The sequence below is a fragment of the Arachis hypogaea genome, chromosome 11 (assembly GCF_003086295.3).
Source record: "Arachis hypogaea cultivar Tifrunner chromosome 11, arahy.Tifrunner.gnm2.J5K5, whole genome shotgun sequence".
Classification (NCBI taxonomy): Eukaryota; Viridiplantae; Streptophyta; class Magnoliopsida; order Fabales; family Fabaceae; genus Arachis; species Arachis hypogaea.
Window position 1 is genome coordinate 123,567,322 of NC_092046.1, and position 17,911 is coordinate 123,585,232.

The 17,911-nt window shown below is 32.9% G+C and overlaps 1 protein-coding gene across 2 annotated transcripts; it reads right to left on the reverse strand.

Moving 5' to 3' along the window:
- Positions 1–1,149: 1,149 nt before the first annotated feature.
- LOC112722479 (transcription factor bHLH47) lies at positions 1,150–3,616 on the reverse strand. Of its 2 annotated transcripts, XM_072207190.1 has the most exons (6): positions 3,274–3,508; positions 3,047–3,121; positions 2,840–2,947; positions 2,229–2,344; positions 1,903–2,030; positions 1,150–1,793 (listed from the first exon to the last, which is right to left on the reverse strand). In XM_072207190.1, exons 3-6 carry the CDS (start codon positions 2,884–2,886, stop codon positions 1,407–1,409), a joined length of 678 nt encoding a protein of 225 aa, XP_072063291.1. In that variant the 5' UTR covers positions 2,887–2,947; positions 3,047–3,121; positions 3,274–3,508; the 3' UTR covers positions 1,150–1,406. The 2 variants fall into 2 exon arrangements, with proteins under 2 accessions (XP_072063291.1, XP_025629305.1); XM_025773520.3 differs by lacking the exon at positions 3,047–3,121 and having other exon boundaries at positions 3,274–3,616.
- Positions 3,617–17,911: the final 14,295 nt, after the last annotated feature.

A 17,911-nucleotide genomic window follows, 5' to 3' on the forward strand; every position in this document is an offset into this window, starting at 1 on the left:
GGGGAGACTGTACTCTTTTTTCCTTAGTCAAGTTTTTTCCATTGGGTTTTTCTTGACAAGGTTTTTAATGAGGTAGTCTCCATCACAAAGGATTTTGTACTCTTTTTCCTTCACTAAAGTTTTTTTTCTCCATTCGGTTTTTCTTTATTAAGGTTTTAACGAGTCATAATCCTAAATGGACATCCAAGAAAGAGTGTTACAATATAGATGCACATTTAATGTCTACTCAGCATAATTCATTCCTCCAATCAAGTACTTTTGGACGGTAGAAACATTAGACAATAAACAGTACAAGATTTCCAACATTTAAAAAGTTAAACCTTGCACATATATAAATAGGGATATAGGCTGAGGCATTTGAGACATATAGCAATAACAATAATCCTTCTTTCTTTATATATTCCCCTTTCTCTTTTTATGTTACTACATATATTAAATAAATATATGAATCATCTCTATTATATTGAGTTAATTATATTGATAAATATCAATACTAAAATCTTTTATTTACACATCTTTATTTTATATTTATTTTCTCTTTCTTATTTATTTATTTTACAACATAAATAAATTAACCGTTGTATTTTCTGTTCCTTCGTTTAAGTAAAGTTAGTAGTTAGTACCAATTTTTTCTAAGATTAAACAATCGTTATACTTGTATAAAAAATAAAATTATCATCAATTAATTATGTAGTTTATGTTGACTATTAAAAATATATATAGCGAAATTACAATGCCATTAGGGAATAACATAACTTTAGCGGATTAATTTATTATTTTTTTCTGGAATTCGTAGTTTCCTAAAGGACACACGTACATTAATTATCCCTTGACATGAGATGCGTGGAAATGAAATAATATTTTCTAAATGAAAATAAAAAGTAAAACTTGAGACTTTACGAGCTAAAAAAATGTCATAGGATTCAACTACAATTGATCCTAACCCAAGAAGTGGAGCAATGAAAAGAACTACAGAAGTGGTCACGGGTTCGCTTGTTCTCTCCTTTTATGCTGACAGCGCAGCGAATACACAAGAGAAGCAAACCAATATTTCTTCCTTTTTCCTTGTTCATGTTCTTAGTCACCAGTCATGGTCCCAAGTCAAAAGCAACACAAAGTATTTAATAGGCTTTTTCAAAGGAAAGGAAATGGAAAAGGAACCAGCTTCTACTCAAAAGTTCCAAAGGTTATAAAGGAATAACAGAAGCGAGTAAAATTCTCATAGACCATTTTCACATATATAATTAACATATACATTAACCCTCCAGAGCAGCGTAGCTATCTATTGGGAAATTTACTTGGCAGGTTATACCAACACTGAAACTATGGACTCTACAATTGGTTTCCCCTACCATGGTTTAAGGATTTCCATACGGAAACTGTGAACACTCTTAGTTTTAACCTGTTCAACTTGAGGTTGGTTGCTGTCCAAGCAGCAATGAAGGCCATGAATCTGCTGGCGTTGGATACCGGGCATGCGGTTTACTGATGGCAGATGAAGGTTTTGGAGTGACCTCAGCGACGGTAGGAGCTGAGAAAGCAGCTTGGAAACCAGGGCGATAGGGGACAACAAAAACTGCAGGTCCTTGCTGCAAGTTGGGTTCCATGGGAGGGAATTGGAGACTCTGCCCCGTAAAATTTGCCTGCTCCGGTGGCTCAATTTCCACGTGGGGAGGTGCATTCAGGTCAGGTTTAGACTGAGTTACTCTCGCTTGTATCTCGACTTGAAGTTTCTCGATTTGAGTTTCTAGACTGGCAGTCTCCTCCTTTAACTCATTTTTCTCCATGGTAACCTGGCCAATGAAGCAATCATATGAAATATAATCAGATACAAGAACGTGTTCCTTGTATGACAATGAAATGCAGTTTCCACAGTATTCCAAAACAATGTCAAGCACTTACATAGTGAGATTCAGACAATAGAGATGAGTTCTCCTTCTTGAGGGACTCAATCTGACAGAGCAAGTCCTTTAGCAGCCTAGCAGTTTCGTTCAATATAGAAGCCTTTCCGTTGTTCTGCTCATTTAGATCTGCTCCCACCCCACCACAAAAACAAAGGAATAAATAATTCAATTAAAATAGCAATAAGGACCGCAAGAAAAAAATATGTCATGGTACGCTATGCAAGAAACGATGTAACTGAAATATTAAAGGGAACAAGCAAGGGCCATAGACCTATAGTAAAGTTGAATACATTATAAATACCAAGCAATGGCACAAGAGGTTACCAAGTACATTGGCAAGATCAAGAAAGAGCTCATTCAAATGTTCCCGCTTCATTTTCTCCCTTTCAGCCTTGTGGATCCTCTTAGGGACTTTCCCCTGGTTTGTTTTACCAGAAGACCTGAAAACAAATCAAGTTTACAAACCTTGCATCCAGATAATAAACCCAATGATCCACATAAAACTATTCATGCAGGAGACACCAAGCATGTAGTGCTATACTTCTTGCCTTTAACTATTACAACACCAACAACACCAATACAATTTAAATTTGTGCTACAAGTGCAGCCAAATGAAGTACCTAAGAACTATAGACATTGATATAATAATGGAGGAAATCTAATTAAATTAAAATATTAATTCGTGTACATAACAAAATTGATTTAGGGATAAAAGGTTCTTCTCATTTGCCTTTCACCAACCATTACTCACAAGCCCAAAGAAGCCATTATAATTAAAGGACAACCCTAAAAGTAATTGAATCTAAAAATGACAATACGAATTGTAAATGTTAACTTGGCAGAACCCATCAAATATTTCTTATTTCTGCAACAGTGAAACTATTATCATTTTGCGTGACTCAGTATAACTATGAAAGCATTATAGAATCTCTGACCTGTTTTTTGAAGTCTCAGTCATCGGAGTCTGATTCTCAGATCCCATTTCCACTTATAACAAAACCAACTAACTAAGCTCGTACACACTCCTCCAGCAACAGAATTTCCTAAAGTAGTAGACAAAAACGAAAACGCTATTTCAATTTTCAATCAAGTACCTAAAAGAGGGAAAATGGAAAATCTGAATATTTTCAACTATCTACTGCCATTGATAAAGCAAAACCCCCCGTTTGAATACGCAATGAATTCTAATCCAAATTGATCCCTTCTCCCTTGCAATTCTATCAGATAAAAGCCGGCAAAAATATTAAAAAATAAAAATCGAAACTTTTGCTTCAAAAATTAATAGAATCAAGAAACCAGTCACCGAAAGAAATGAAAAGGATGGAGAAAGAACACATGCAGCAGAGAGAGCAAAGTTGGTTTCGCTTACCCACGTTGTGGTGGACTCGGTGTGAAACGATTCTGAAGGAAATTGGAAATTTCGAAAAATACTTTTGTGTCGTGAATCAAGGTGAAAGGAGAAAGTTCATTATTTTTAATTAAAAGAAAAACACGAGAATTAGTAGAAATGAGAAACGGAACAGTTTTAATTTTGGGGATGGAATTAAAATTAGGGCAGAAGAGAGAGGAAATAGGGGGGAGTGTGGCGAAGGCGTAAGTGTCACACGAAGGCGCGTGGCCACGCCATGTTCTTTGGCTTCGATCAATCACCAACAATGAGATCACCACGTGATCTTTTTGTCTAATTTGCTGAAAAAAGTAAAATAATATTTTTTTCTGACTGCATTTCTTTCATCAAATTATATTTTCTTTCGTAACTCAAAATAAAATTAAAATAATATTTTAAAATAGGTCTATTTTATATACTTTTAAGTTTTAATACATAAAATAATAATACTTTTAATCAATCAAAACCCATAATTAAAACTTTGACAAAAATAAGCTTATCAAGCACTCATTCGCTATACTTTATGATTATGCTAGTATTTCTCTAATTTTGTACCACTACAGCAGTATAAATGATACAATAAGTAATTAATTGGAATTTAATTTAAATATAATTTTTTTATATTTAAATTTTTCTGTACCCAAAAGAAATATTTAATCAAAGAGTAAACTACCATTTGTACCCACGAACGTTGAAAACGCTGACATATCTACCCATAAAAAAAAGAAATTACCATTTGTACCCATAAAAAATGGTTTTTACAAACAAAATTATCCAAACCCTAAAAAATTACCTAAAATCCCTAAATTACCCTTATCTTCACCACCACACCACCTCCTTCACCCAATCACCTTTCTAACCCTAACCCTTTTCACCCAGCCACCACCCCCTTTTTCCTTTCTAATCTCAAATCCCACCACCATCTTATTTCCTTTATCACTACTATCACCACCATTGCCACTATACCTCCATCATCATCTTCTTCACATGCAGTAGCAGCAACAACAACAACAACACCAATAATAGAAAAAGCAGAGAAAAACAGTTCTTTCTCACTGAATAGCGTCGACGACAATGGTGGTAGTGACACCCACGGACACTGTTGCCCTCTCCTCCTTCTCTGATCTCTTGCGCCCTCTCTTCCTTTCAGACCAGCGACAACGACAGCGACGGACTCAATCAATGGCGGCGACAGATGTGACGGAGCCGACAGTAGCAGGGCGCGACGGCGGCGACAGCTCCCCATTCTTTGGTTCTGGCTCGCATCTCCTCTTTGGACTCCCTCAACAACGGCGACGATGATGCGATAACGGCAGCGAGTCCCCACATTGCCAGTGTGGTCTCGCTCCCCCTCCTCTTCTCTTCTTCTTCCTCGGGTAGGGGTGTGTGTGTAATGTCTCCGTGTGTGAGTTTTGGAGGAAAAGGGGGGGGGTGGCTGGGTGAAGGGGGTGGTGGTGGGATTTGAGATTAGAAAGAGAAAGAGGGGTGGTGGCTGGGTGAAGAGGGTTAGGGTTAGAAAGATGATTGGGTGAAGGAGGTGGTGTGGTGGTGAAGATAAGGAATTTTGTAGGTAAGAGAGAGTGTGTGGGCAAAGAATCTGAAGATGGTTCTGTTGTTGTTGATGATGGTGAAGCCCTTTTTCTGGGTTGAGAATTCGAAGAAGCAGAAGAGAAAGAGAAAAGCAAAACACAGAAGGAAAGCGAGAGAAAGAGAAAGAGGAAGGAGTTGGCAGAGTTGACGGATTATGGCGGCGGCGACGAGCTCAGAAAATAGAAGGAGAGAGAGATGATGGGTTAATGGTGGTGGCGGCAGTGGCGGGAAAAAGATGAAAACATTGAGAGAGAGAGAGAGAGAAGAAGGGTAATTTAGGAATTTTATTTAATTTTTTAAGGCTTGGATAATTTTGCTTGTAAAAACTATTTTTTATGGATACAAATGGTAATTTTCTTTTTTTATGGGTAAATATGTCAACGTTTTCAACTTTCGTGGGTACAAATGGTAGTTTACTCTTAATCAAATTTAACTAAATCTTTATAATATATTTTTCATTACGCGCTACTTACTGTACTTGCGTTTTTTCTTCTTCTTATACACTTGTTCTTCTTTTTCTTGTTATTTGTACTTCTATTATTTTTTTTCTTCTTCTCCTCTTTCTTTTTTTTTTCTACTTTCTCTCTTGTTATCGCCATCATCACCACCACCATCTCCTCCCCCTCTCCCTCCCCCTCATCCTCCTTTCATTTAATTTCTTCTTCTTCTTCTTAGTTAAAATATCAGGCAATTAGTTTAACGATAACAAAAACACATCATTTAATTGTAAATGGTACAAAAAAAATTATGAATGATACGAAAATTTTTGGTGAATGACGTCAAAATCTTTTATGGATAACACAAAAATATTCAAAAAACTACAAGTTCAAAACTAACTCATTCAACCAATAAAATACATTTAAATGTGTTTTAAATTCAAAAGACATATCAAATTGTTACAAAAGATACAGAAATGACTAAATTTCTTATATATTAGTTTAATACTATACAATCAATTCAGTGATAACAAAACACATTATTTAGTTAAAAATAACACAGAAATTTTCTGTAAATGACACAAAAAATCTTTAAAAAATTATAAATCCAAAATTTTCTTTTTTTTTCTTTTTCTTTTTGTTTGACATTCTCATAATTCTGATTCCACCCTTTTCACACAAAACTGTATCACATTTAAGAAATTTTGATATGTTAAATAATACACATAATAAAACTTTTTTGGTATGTTAAATGTATACCCATTTTAACTTAAAATATAATAATGTATGATATAAGATCATTTTTTCTCCAATGTTCAGATAATATCGAAACAATTGTTATAAAATGTTTACTCCATATTACTTAAATAATATTTATTTCTTTTTATTATATTTTTAATTATTTTGTGATAATAAAACATAAAAATTATACCAAATTTAATAAATTCCAATTAACAGAAATAAATAAAAACCACAAGAAAAGTATTGCTTTTTTGTTTAGACTTTTAAGTTTAAAAAAGATTTTAATTTTGATGCATTTTGAGTGTAAAGTAATTTTATGTGTGTCTAATGAACAAAAAGGAAATCATATATCTTCATTGTGTCCTCCTCCAAGTAATATTTAGAACACACATTTTGTACCGATTAAACTCGTTGTTGGATTTTCTTTTTCATAGGAATTCCTCGTACACTACTTTTCAGGAAAATATCCAATTTTTAAGTGGACATTTGAGAGACCAAATTAACTGTCATTGATCCTTCTGATAAAAGAGCTCTACAAAAAACTCTTGCTGAACATGATAGAAATGAAATATTATGTGGTATCCGAAATTCACAGTGTAACTACCTTTTCTCTCCTTGATCTAAATCATCTTGTCATTACCTTAGCTTGTTGAATGGGAGTCTGAGTAATAAGTTGTAATAGACGCAAAAAATAATTTCTGATTAAAGGTTTATTTCATCTTCTTTCTCGTAATAGGAGTTGGTTAACCCATTTTAAATTCTTGTCTGAAATAAGATGTTTCTTGAGAATTTTGATTTTATTGAGACCCTAATAATCCTCAAAGACATGAATCTGTATTTCATTTTTCACCTGCCATTTTATCCCATTTTCAATCACTTTCTTGTCTTTTAGTAGACTTCTCTAGACTCAGAAAACGTTACTTTCTAATTGACCGTTCATAAAAGAGAAAAAATAAAAAAAAATATTTGCTTTTAAGAATCTTGTGGGCTAGGATCTCAGGTCTAGTTAGAATTCTATAGTACTTTTTCCTAATATTGCAAGATTGAAGCATTTATAATCTTTAGAATCCAAGCCCCATGATCTTTAGTTTTATAAAGTGTGTCCCATTTGATCTATTATATCTTTTTTTTTATTGTCTTTCTGATCCTACTAAAATCTCATCGTATTCTTCTATATACTATTATTAAGTGTCTCTAGAAGCTTAAAAAAGCTCAAGGTGTAAATAGACACATCTGTTTTAAAAAGTACTTCTCGTCCACTAACCAAAAAGAGAGACCATTTTTATTCGTTCATCTTCTTACTCATTTTATCTTCAATATATTTGAACGTTTCTTTTTTTTATCTGTGAACAATTACAGGGAGACTCAGATTTTTATTCTGAGTTCTAACATGTGGCACCTGAAGAATGTCAGCAAGCTCTAGTCTTAGCCCTAGGGATTATTTTATCTGAAGAATACTAAAGACTTATTAAGGTTAATCATCTGTCCACGTATCTCACTATACTGTTGTAAAATGTCTAGTATATGTTAGCAAGTTTGGATAGTCTCCTTACCAAATAAGATGGAGTCATCAGCAAAGAACAAATGGCTAACAGTAGAACACTTTCAATTTGACCTAAGACCTATAAACTCTTGATTTTATTCTCCTTTATGGAGCAAATTAGACAAGTCCTCTACATAGATTAAAAAAAGATAGGATGAAAGAGGATTTCTTTTTCTGAGACCTCTTGTTGGCTTAAAGAAGTCCTTTGAATTTTTTTCTAGATTAACAAAATAGAAAATCGTAGTGATACATTCCATCATCCAATCTATTCATTTCTGATAAAATTCCAACTTTTTAAGCATCTCACATACAAAATTCTGCTGTACTCAGTCATATGTTTTGCTCATGTCGAGTTTGAGAGCTAAATTATAATCTTCCTGTCTCTTTTTTTTTTTTCAAATAATGCATGAACTTATAGGCAATAAAAACATTATCATGATAAGTTACCTTTTAATAAAAATATTTTGGGTCACACTAATAATTTTGTCCATAATTAGCTGCATTTTATGAACCAAAATTTTAGAGATCATTTTATAAATTATTGTACTTAGGCTTATAGGCCTCATTTAGCTCATAGAATCAGTACCAATAACTTTAGGAATTAAACAGAATTGAGTATGATTAAGAGATCTCAACATTTTACCTCTTGAAAAGAAGCTGCGCACAGTTAGGATGACATCTAATTTGATAGTCTCTCAATAAAATTAAAAAAACCTAATTATAAAATCGTCATCTCCCGGAATTGAATAAGCATTAATTGAAAAAATTATGTACTTGATCTCCTTGTTAATTGCTGGTTGAGTTAAATTTATATTTATTCTCTCGTTTATCTTACACTCCAATTCTTCCAAAGCTTTAATTAGATTTTTTAATTGAGAAGTTGTGAATAATTAAAAAAAAATGATTCTTTGCTATTTTTCTAATTTTATCAACCGATTTGATTTTTGTATTTCATCTTTTAATTTTTTTAATTTATTATGTCTATTTTTTTCGCCTGAAATTTTGACTTAAAAAAATTTATATTTTAATCACTTTACTGTAGTTATTTTACCTAGCGAGTATATTTTTGTACTCATTTATTTTGTCCTTATAATGTGCTAGTACGAAGAATATTAAGAAATTAATATAAAAGATAGAAAATAATTAAGATTAATTTAAATATATAAAATAAATATGAAAAGTATTGAACTTAACATCTCCCAAACAAAAATGCAAATTTAAGTAGAATGTGCACACAATAGGCATGATTGAAAATTTTTAATTGATGTTAGCTGGCGTAATGGCTTGAAACTATTTCGAGGATGTAGTTCAAATTTCTAAAAAGAAATTAAAAAGAGAATGTGATTGGTTTCAAGTTCAGGAATTACGGGGTGTATGAAAATGAGAGTAAGTATATAGAAGTTGGAGGCGTGTGGCATGCACGCAGATGTGTTGGTGTTAAAGTTTAATATTTTTAATGGGCGTGTGCCAACCGCTCACGTCAATCGTCGGATCTTCATCATCCCCATGCCACACCGAAATCTATAGAATATTCATCGAACCGATTTAGTTACCGTTTTATTAATTTATAAATCTAATGGATTTAATTGTGGTTGAATTAAAAAAATCGTTTTAAAATAAAATAATAAATAAATTATAAATAAATATTTTAAAATATAATTATAAATAAAAAATTAAATAAAGTAAAAATATTTTATTCTTTTATATGATCTTTTTTCAACTAAAACCCTTTATATAAAATTATTTGTATTTTCTTTTAGTTTATCTGCCTTTATAACAGAAATTTCAATAAAATAGATTTTAACAGTCTGAGATTTTGCAGTTTCAAAAAATTAATAGTTTTTATTATTTTCTGTACAAAAAATTTTATCACAAGTTTCACAACATTTTCACCAAAATTTAGTTCCTGGTAAATACAAAATCAAACAAACTAATAAAATTGACTAATTGAGCGTCAAACTATATCATCATAACCATATACTGCTACAAATTCATTGCAACTGAAGTAGAATGATGGACATGAAAATATCGACCAAATTGCAAGAATGAGACTTATATACATATATTATCTTTGATGCAATCCTTTCATATTAAACTCTTGGAGTTTGTCTCAAATTGTAAAATGCTTTAGAGAGTTTAAAAACATGGTTCAAAAAGTCTTTATTTTCAAAACTAAGGGGTTGAGTTACGTATACTTCTCTATTAAAAAAGTCATTCAAAAAGGAACACCTAACATCTATTTGAAAGAGTTTAAATCTTTTATGGGCAGCATAAACAAGCAATAATCTTATTGCTTCCATTTTAGCTACGGGAACAAATGACTCATCAAAGTCAATTCTCTCCTCTTGATCATATCGTTGAACTACTAGTCTAGCTTTATTTTTCACAACACTACTATCATCACCTAATTTATTTCTAAAGATCCATTTTGTACCCGTTACCTTCTTACCATTCGGATAAGGCACAAGAATCCAAACCTCATTCTTTTCAAATTGGACTAGTTCTTCCTCCATAGCCTTTATCCAAGAGGGATCATCAAGGACTTCCTTCACATTTTGGAGTTCCACTTGTGATATGAGAGCAAGATTATTGAATATGGCTCTCTTTCTACTTGAGGATCTAGTGGTAACTCCATGAGAGGAATCTCCAATAATAAATTCATGTGGATAGTTTTTCAAGAACTTTTATTCTCTGATCTGGGCTTTGGTGAATTAATCTTAGGTTGGAAATGATTCAGATCTGCAATATTCAGATTTTCATAATTTTCTACTTCAGTAGGAGACAGAACAGAATTGTCTCCTACATTTTGGTCTGCAAAAATAGGGACATTTTTTTCCAAAGAAGGTTCAGATATTTCTTGATCATGAATCCTTTCAGAGTTGGGTTCAGTTTCAATTCTTGCATCATTTTCTTTAATGACACTTGAAATGGTGTTAGAATCGCAAAAGGTGACATGTATGGACTCCTCTATTATTCTATGTTCCTTGAGGTAAACTTTATATGCCTTACTAGTGGTTGAATAACCAACAAAGACACCTTCATTAGATTTTAGATCAAATTTTTTAAGGCTATCTTTAGTATTTAAAATAAGACATTTACATCCAAAAATATAAAAGTACTTAAGATTGGGTGGTACTCCTTTTTAAAGCTCATTTGGAGTTTTCTTTAAAACTTTTTTAATAATGGTTCGGTTCAAAATATAACAAGCTGTGTTCACAACTTTAACCCTAAGGAATTTTGGAATTTCATTTTTACATAGCATAGCCCTAGCCATTTCTTGAAGGCTCCTATTTCTCCTTTCAACAACCCCATTTTATTGAGGTGTTCTAGGACATGAAAAATTATGTGAAATACAAAATTCATCACAAAATGATTCAAAGTCTTGATTTTCAAACTCTTTTCCATTATCATTTATGAAAATTATTTTCAACTCTTTCTTATTTTGAATCCTTTTACATAGAGTTGAGAATGCAGAAAAATATCATTTTTATGAGTCAAGAAAAGAACTCATCCGAACCTAGTATAATTATCAACCACTATTAAATCATAATGTTTACCAGCTAGGCTTTGAGTTCTAGTACGACCAAAATGATCAATATGTAGCATTTTCAATAGTCTTTTGGTAGAAATGTCAACCTTGGGTTTAAAAGAATTTTTAGTTTGTTTACTCAATTGGCAAACATCACAAGTGATGTCTTTATAAAATTTTATTTTAGGAAGACCTCTAACTAAGTTTCTTTTCACAAGTTTAGAAATTTGAAACATGCTAGCATGTCCTAATTTCTTATACCATAACCATTTTTCAGATTCAATGGAAGTGAAACAAGCCACATTTTATTCATTTAGTTGCTCCAAGGTAAGTCCATATACATTATTACATCTTTTAGTTTCAAATAAGAGTTCATCTAATTTTTCACACAGAACCAAACATTCTAATTTCTTGAAAATAACTAAATAGCCTAAATTACACAATTGGCTAATACTTAGAAGATTATGTTTCAATCCATCAATTAAAAATACATCATTAATAAAAGTAGAGAAACTTTTACCCACTTTACCTATGGCCACTATCTTTCTTTTTCCATTGTCATTAAAAGTCACAAAGCCTTTGTCAAGTTTGATGAAGAATGTGGACTTTTTGGTCATATGCCTAGAGCATCTACTATCCAAGTACCACATATCATTCTTCTTTTTGGATGCTAGGCAAAATTGCACAAAACTCTTAAGTGACCTTAGGTATCCAAATTATTTTGGATACTTTAATGTTAAACCTTTTTAGTTGTCCGAGTGCATTGTATTTGCTAATTACTTTGTAAGCTTTATCACCAATGTTTCTTTCAAAAATGAAATATTGAGTAGAAAAATGACCATCCCGATTACATATATGGCATAATTTGTTGCTTGTTGAATTTTTAAGGTGATTAGGGTTTTGAAATCTTTTATCTTTGGAGGTTGAGGCCACATTTTCGAATTGAGAATTTTTGAAAATAGATTCTGACTTTTCACAATGCCCTAACCCAACCTTTTCAAAAAGTGGTCTTTGACTAGCTAGCAATTTATCCAAATTTTCAAAATTTTGAACAAATTTAGCTAAGTCTTATTTTAAACTCTTAACCTCATTATGCAACCGTTCATTTTTTCAATGTAATTCCAATAGGCAACAACATAATGCTTTTCATCAAAACTTTTGATTTCAGATTTAAGCCACTTGTTTTCTTTAATAAGATCAATAGTGATTTTGGCTTCTTTTAATTTATCTTTGAGAAAAGCATTTTTAGCCTTTAGGATATCATTTTTAGATTCAAGTTCATGGCATTGATTCAGAAAATTTCTTATTTTCTCAATGAGGTCATCAATCATAAGATGAAGTTCTTCATTAGAAGGTTCAATAAAAATTACCTCATTAGGGTGGCTGCGGTCTGCCATCACGCATGCTTAAGAGTTTCGGTCAGATTCATCATCTTCATCAGTGTTATTTTTAAGATCTTTTCAAGAGGCCATAAGTCCCTTCTTCTTGTCCTTCCGAGGCTTATCTTCTTTCTTCAGCTTCAGACATTCATATTTGGTAGGGTCCCGATTTGGTTTGACTAATCAGTTTTCGGCAGTTTAGCGGTCCAATGTCGATTTTTTCATATGACCAAATTGTTATTCCTAACGGTTAGCGGTTCAACCAGCTGGTTCAAACCAGTTTTCAGAACCTTAAAATAAACACCATTAAAAAAAAGGTTTAGCTAACATGTGCCCTAAAGACACATGATAAGCTTACTATTAGTAGAAAATTTTAAATGTTTTCATTTAATAAATGTAAATCAAATACATTGAAAACTTAAAATTTTTAATATTTTCAATAAAAGCTTTCTACTTTTGTAATCTTAACATGTACCCTAGAACATATGTTAGCTAAACCCTTAAAACAAAATTAACTGATGGTTATCAGTGACTAAGAGAAATGGGGTTGAATCTTGACCTCCCTTTAATTTAGCTTTCAACCTTACGTTCTGTAGAGATTCTGAGAGTAGAAAACAGGAGAGACTTTGATTTTGTCTCCTAACACGGTAGGAGCCAGAACAAAGTTACTTGCAAGATGTGATAAAGTGAAATGTTGCTTTGTAGAGAAATCAGGAGATACTTTATTTTTGTCTCCTATAGTGGAGAACCAAAAATAGATAAGAGAGTAGAGAATGACACACAGATGTATCTTGGTTCAGCTACCCAGTACAATGTAGCCTACATCCAGTCTCCACCACAACAGTGACGGAATTTCACTATCTTTCAACATATTACAATCACCAATTCTCCCTAGGATTCTACCCAATCCTATCTGGGACAAGTCAGTTTCTAACCCAAACTGAACTTGACTAGGAACTCGCTCTAGCTTTTCAACCGTAAAGTGCTAACCCAACTTGCAAAGGAATTCCCTCAGGATCATGATAACAAAACAGAAACACTTACAAAGAATTTCTGAGATAATTATGACTTTTTCTCCAAGTTTAACTCTCTATCTTCTACCACTCAATGGCTTTTACTTACAAACCTCACCAATTTGTCTTTTACCATGGAAACTCAGACAGACTAAACTGAGAAAAAGGAATACATAATGAAAACCATAAAGGAGAAGAATAAACAACTCAAGAAGCTATGGAAACCCAAATGTGTGCTCTCACTCCTTGCTCCAATCATTGGCCATTCACCCCTATTATAGAGGAATAAAGCTTCCTAGGCTTAAAACTTTTTTCAGCACATGTTGGTTTTTCTTCTCCCAAAATCAGAATCAGCAGCAGTGTTCACAGAGGAGAGAGAGAGAAGTAGCAGTGGCATGCAACCATACCTTCAATCTTCTCTTTCAACTTTTTTCATCTTACTTCTTGAATCTGAGCTGTGTATCCTTGCTTTGGCTCCAAGTTTGATTTTTTATTGTTGATAAATAGCAAAGCACTATTAACTTCATTTTCTTCATAGTTTTCAGAACGGTGCTTGTAGTCCAGTTGATTTCTTCAATGTTCCTTGATGAAGCACAAACAAAAAATCGCCTTTTTGTGATTTTTTTTTCTGATGAGGTCTTCCTTTTAGTTCTAGCCCATTTTACCTTCTCTTCTTTGCTTGAAAATAGAAACTTGCTTTTTGTTCTTCCCTTTGTCCTAGCTTTAAAGTTTTTCCATTCTTTCCTTTTTTTTTTGTTTCAGAGAGATGTGATGTGAAAGAGAGAGAAGGGAGAGTTTTGGGTCGGTGGGCGAAGTGTGTTCAAATGAAATGAAGTTTGAATTCCTTGGTTAGAGAGACTTAGTGGAGTGAATGAATTTGGATGTGGCCACTGAATTGGGCTTGAGATGATCTTGGGCCAACTTCTTTCTTTCTTTTAATTTTGCTAAATGCTTGTTTTTGTTTTAGCTAAGAAAAATTTGTGATGGTGGCAATTATATATCCTTGGACCATTGTGTGTGCACTGGGTTTAAGTATTTACTTCTTGGGTCAGTTTCAATTTATTTTGTTTTCTGCACACTAAATAATAGGGCTGCATATGGATCGGATAATATCCGCATATTCGCGGTAATTATCTGCATCTGATCCGAATGTTGCGGATATTATCCGATCGCACTATGATAGGATTGGATTGCAGATTTGGCTGTGATATCCGCACATTCGATCCGCAGATCCGCAGATCTGCATATCCACACGTCTCACATAAATAGCATAGATTAAAAAAGTAAACCCTAAAGTGATATGATTTTTAGTAAGTTATTTTATGAATTTTATGATATCTTGTTTTTAATTTTTATGTTATACTTTAACTTAGAATAATTAAACTTAGATCTTGTGGTATTATTTTTTTTTTTTTGTTATTCAGGAGAACTTTTATTGATAATATTTTAAGAGGAAATAGGTTGAAACAGGTGAAAAATAAATTTTTTGGACTTTTTTTTTATAAAAACAGCCAAACAAGATCTTAAAACAGTTTTTTTGAATTATGTGGATATACCCGATATCCGATCCGATCCTCGGATCTGACCTGAAAAAATGCGGATATCATATTCGATCCGATCCAATGAGTGCAGTACAGATCGGATAGAATTATAAGCTATATCCGATCCGATCCGATCCGATCTGTGTGCAACCCTACTAAACAAAATACATTATACAAATAATTTGATATTAATCAAATAATGTTTAGTCATCATCTTAATCATAATTTAGTTCTCTAAACTCAACCTTAACTAATTTGTGTTTTAAAATCATATATTAAGAATATAGTAATAAATTTTTTAAAAAATTTTAATATATTTAATACATTAAAAATATGAAAATAATTTTTAATATTTTTAGTCAAATATTTTTTGTAATTATTTAAAATATATGATTAGCAAAACTTAAAAAATAAAATTCGAAAATTTGTAAATCAATCATTTTTTTTTTACAGATTAGCAATTTTATTTTCTCTCTTAAAAATTTTTTTTTCTATTTGATTCTATTTCCAGCTTGAGATATGAATGTAGACAATTTCACTATTACAACATCATTTTCAGAACATGTCTTTAATTAATTTAGCTGATGTCTCAGAATAATGTATATCACAATGCAATTTGCCCCGTATAAATTGGAGACTAGAATTTTTGTATGTCTTTACTCGAAAATATTATTTCCTTCTAAGTAAATTATATTGGAGATATTGGTGCAGCTTTTTTCAAGAATAATAATTCCAAGTTTCTAACGTAATAAAGACAGAGATTCTCATATAGTTGATGAATAAATCAGAATTTAAAAGTGTAGTTCATTGAATGATTTTAGTACCAACGAACCTCTTCATACTAAGAACATCAAAGAGATCATTCACAAGCCATTTGAGTCTCATACCAGCCATTTTTCTTTTAAATTAAGAGTTAAGACTGCTTTTTACTGAGAACAAAAGCAACAAGTTAATAGATCCTTGTCACCTGTTACGACATTGAACAAATACTATATTACAGATATTTAGACTCACTTAACCTCTTAAATTAAGATAAAGTTAACCAAACTTTCAATACTTTTTACAAAAAACACGAGAGAAAAAAATCTTTAATAGAAAATAGTCAAAATACTCTTAACTACATAAATATTTGTTACATATCTGATCTGTACTTTTAAATTTAAAGTTCTCATCCTATATATAATCATCTATTTCCTAAATGAACAAGTAAAATTACATCTAAATATTTTGAATCTTTTTTATAAATATTTAACATATATATATGTTTTTCTTAACACTTAAATTATTCTACAATATTCTTCATACAGTTAGTGTTAGAAACAAGAGACTGAGAGAGTAATTTGAAAAGTGTATTATTGAGTGTGATGAAAGGTACAATATACAAGGGGTATTTATAGGTGCTAAATGAATCAAAGTAATAAAGACATAGAATCCTACAATTAATGTACAGATATACTATATAAATATAGACTATACTAATTGATCTAAATTGATTCTAATGATTCTCTAACATCCCCCCTCAAACTCAAGTAGGAGCTAAGGAGACCAATTTGAGTTTGGATAACAAAGTCCGGAAACGAGTCGGGTGACGAGCTTTTGTGAAGATATCAGCAGTCTGATCCAGTGTTCCAACAGCAATGAGATGAACAACATCAATAAGAATACGTTGCCGAACAAAATGACAATCAATCTCAATGTGTTTGGTGCGTTCATGAAATACATCATTATGGGCAATCTGAATAGCACTGCGGTTATCACAAAAAACATTAGTAGGGGACGACTGAGGAGCACCCAGATCTTCGAGAAGCCAACGAATCGACATAACCTCAGCAGTGGTGTCAGCGAGGGCACGGTATTCAGCTTCTGTGCTTGAGCGAGCAGTAAACGTTTGCTTCTTAGCACGCCAAGAAATGAGAGCGTCGCCAAGGAACAAACAGTAACCAGTAGTAGAATGACGATCAGTGGGATCACCAGCCCAATCAGCATCGGAGTATGCCTGAAGGGTCAAAGAGGAATGGGCAGAAAAATAAAGGTCATGAAATAGAGTGCCTTTGACGTAGCGAAGAATGCGAAGAACTGCCGCATAGTGAGTAGTACGAGGAGCAGATAAGAACTGGCTGAGGACATGAACTGGATAGGCAATGTCTGGTCGGGTGACAGTCAAGTAGACGAGACCGCCAACTAATTGTCGATAGAGGGTCGGATTATCCAAAACAGTGCCATCCATAGGGGTAAATCGAACATTAGGCTCAATAGGAGTAGACTCAGTGCGACTATCTGTAATCCCAGCGCGAGCAAGAAGTTCTGAAGCATACTTAGCCTGAGAGAGATAGATGCCATCATCTGTGGAGATGACCTCGAGACCAAGAAAATAGCTGAGAGAACCAAGATCTTTCATCTCAAAGGTACGGTGAAGTGAGGCCTTGAGATCAGAGATACCATCAACATCATCTCCAGTAATGATCAAGTCATCAACATACAAAAGTAGAAGGACAACTCCACGTTCGCTTTTATGAATGAAGAGGGCATTCTCATGAGGACTAGAAGTAAAACCAAGACTGCATATGGTAGTGCTGAACTTGTCAAACCATTCACGAGGAGCTTGCTTAAGTCCATAAAGTGCCTTGCGAAGGAGACAAACCTTACGAGAAGGACAAAGATATCCCGGAGGTGGTTTCATATAGACTTTCTTTTTCAAGTCCCCATTAAAAAATGCATTCTTCACATCCATCTGACTGAGAGACCATTTTTTAACCGCAGCAATGGCAAGGAGAGCTCTAACAGATGTAAGGCGAGCGACAGGAGCAAAGGTCTCTTCATAATCAATACCATACTCCTGCGTGCAAC

Coding starts and splice junctions, on each gene's coding strand:
- LOC112722479 (XM_025773520.3), bottom strand. CDS start 2,886: ATGGGATCTGAGAATCAGACTCCGATGACTGAGACTTCAAAAAACAG. Junction 2,345..2,839: donor ACTGAGACTTCAAAAAACAG/GTCAGAGATTCT, acceptor ATTTGTTTTCAG/GTCTTCTGGTAAAACAAACC. Junction 2,031..2,228: donor TGATCTTGCCAATGTACTTG/GTAACCTCTTGT, acceptor GGGTGGGAGCAG/ATCTAAATGAGCAGAACAAC.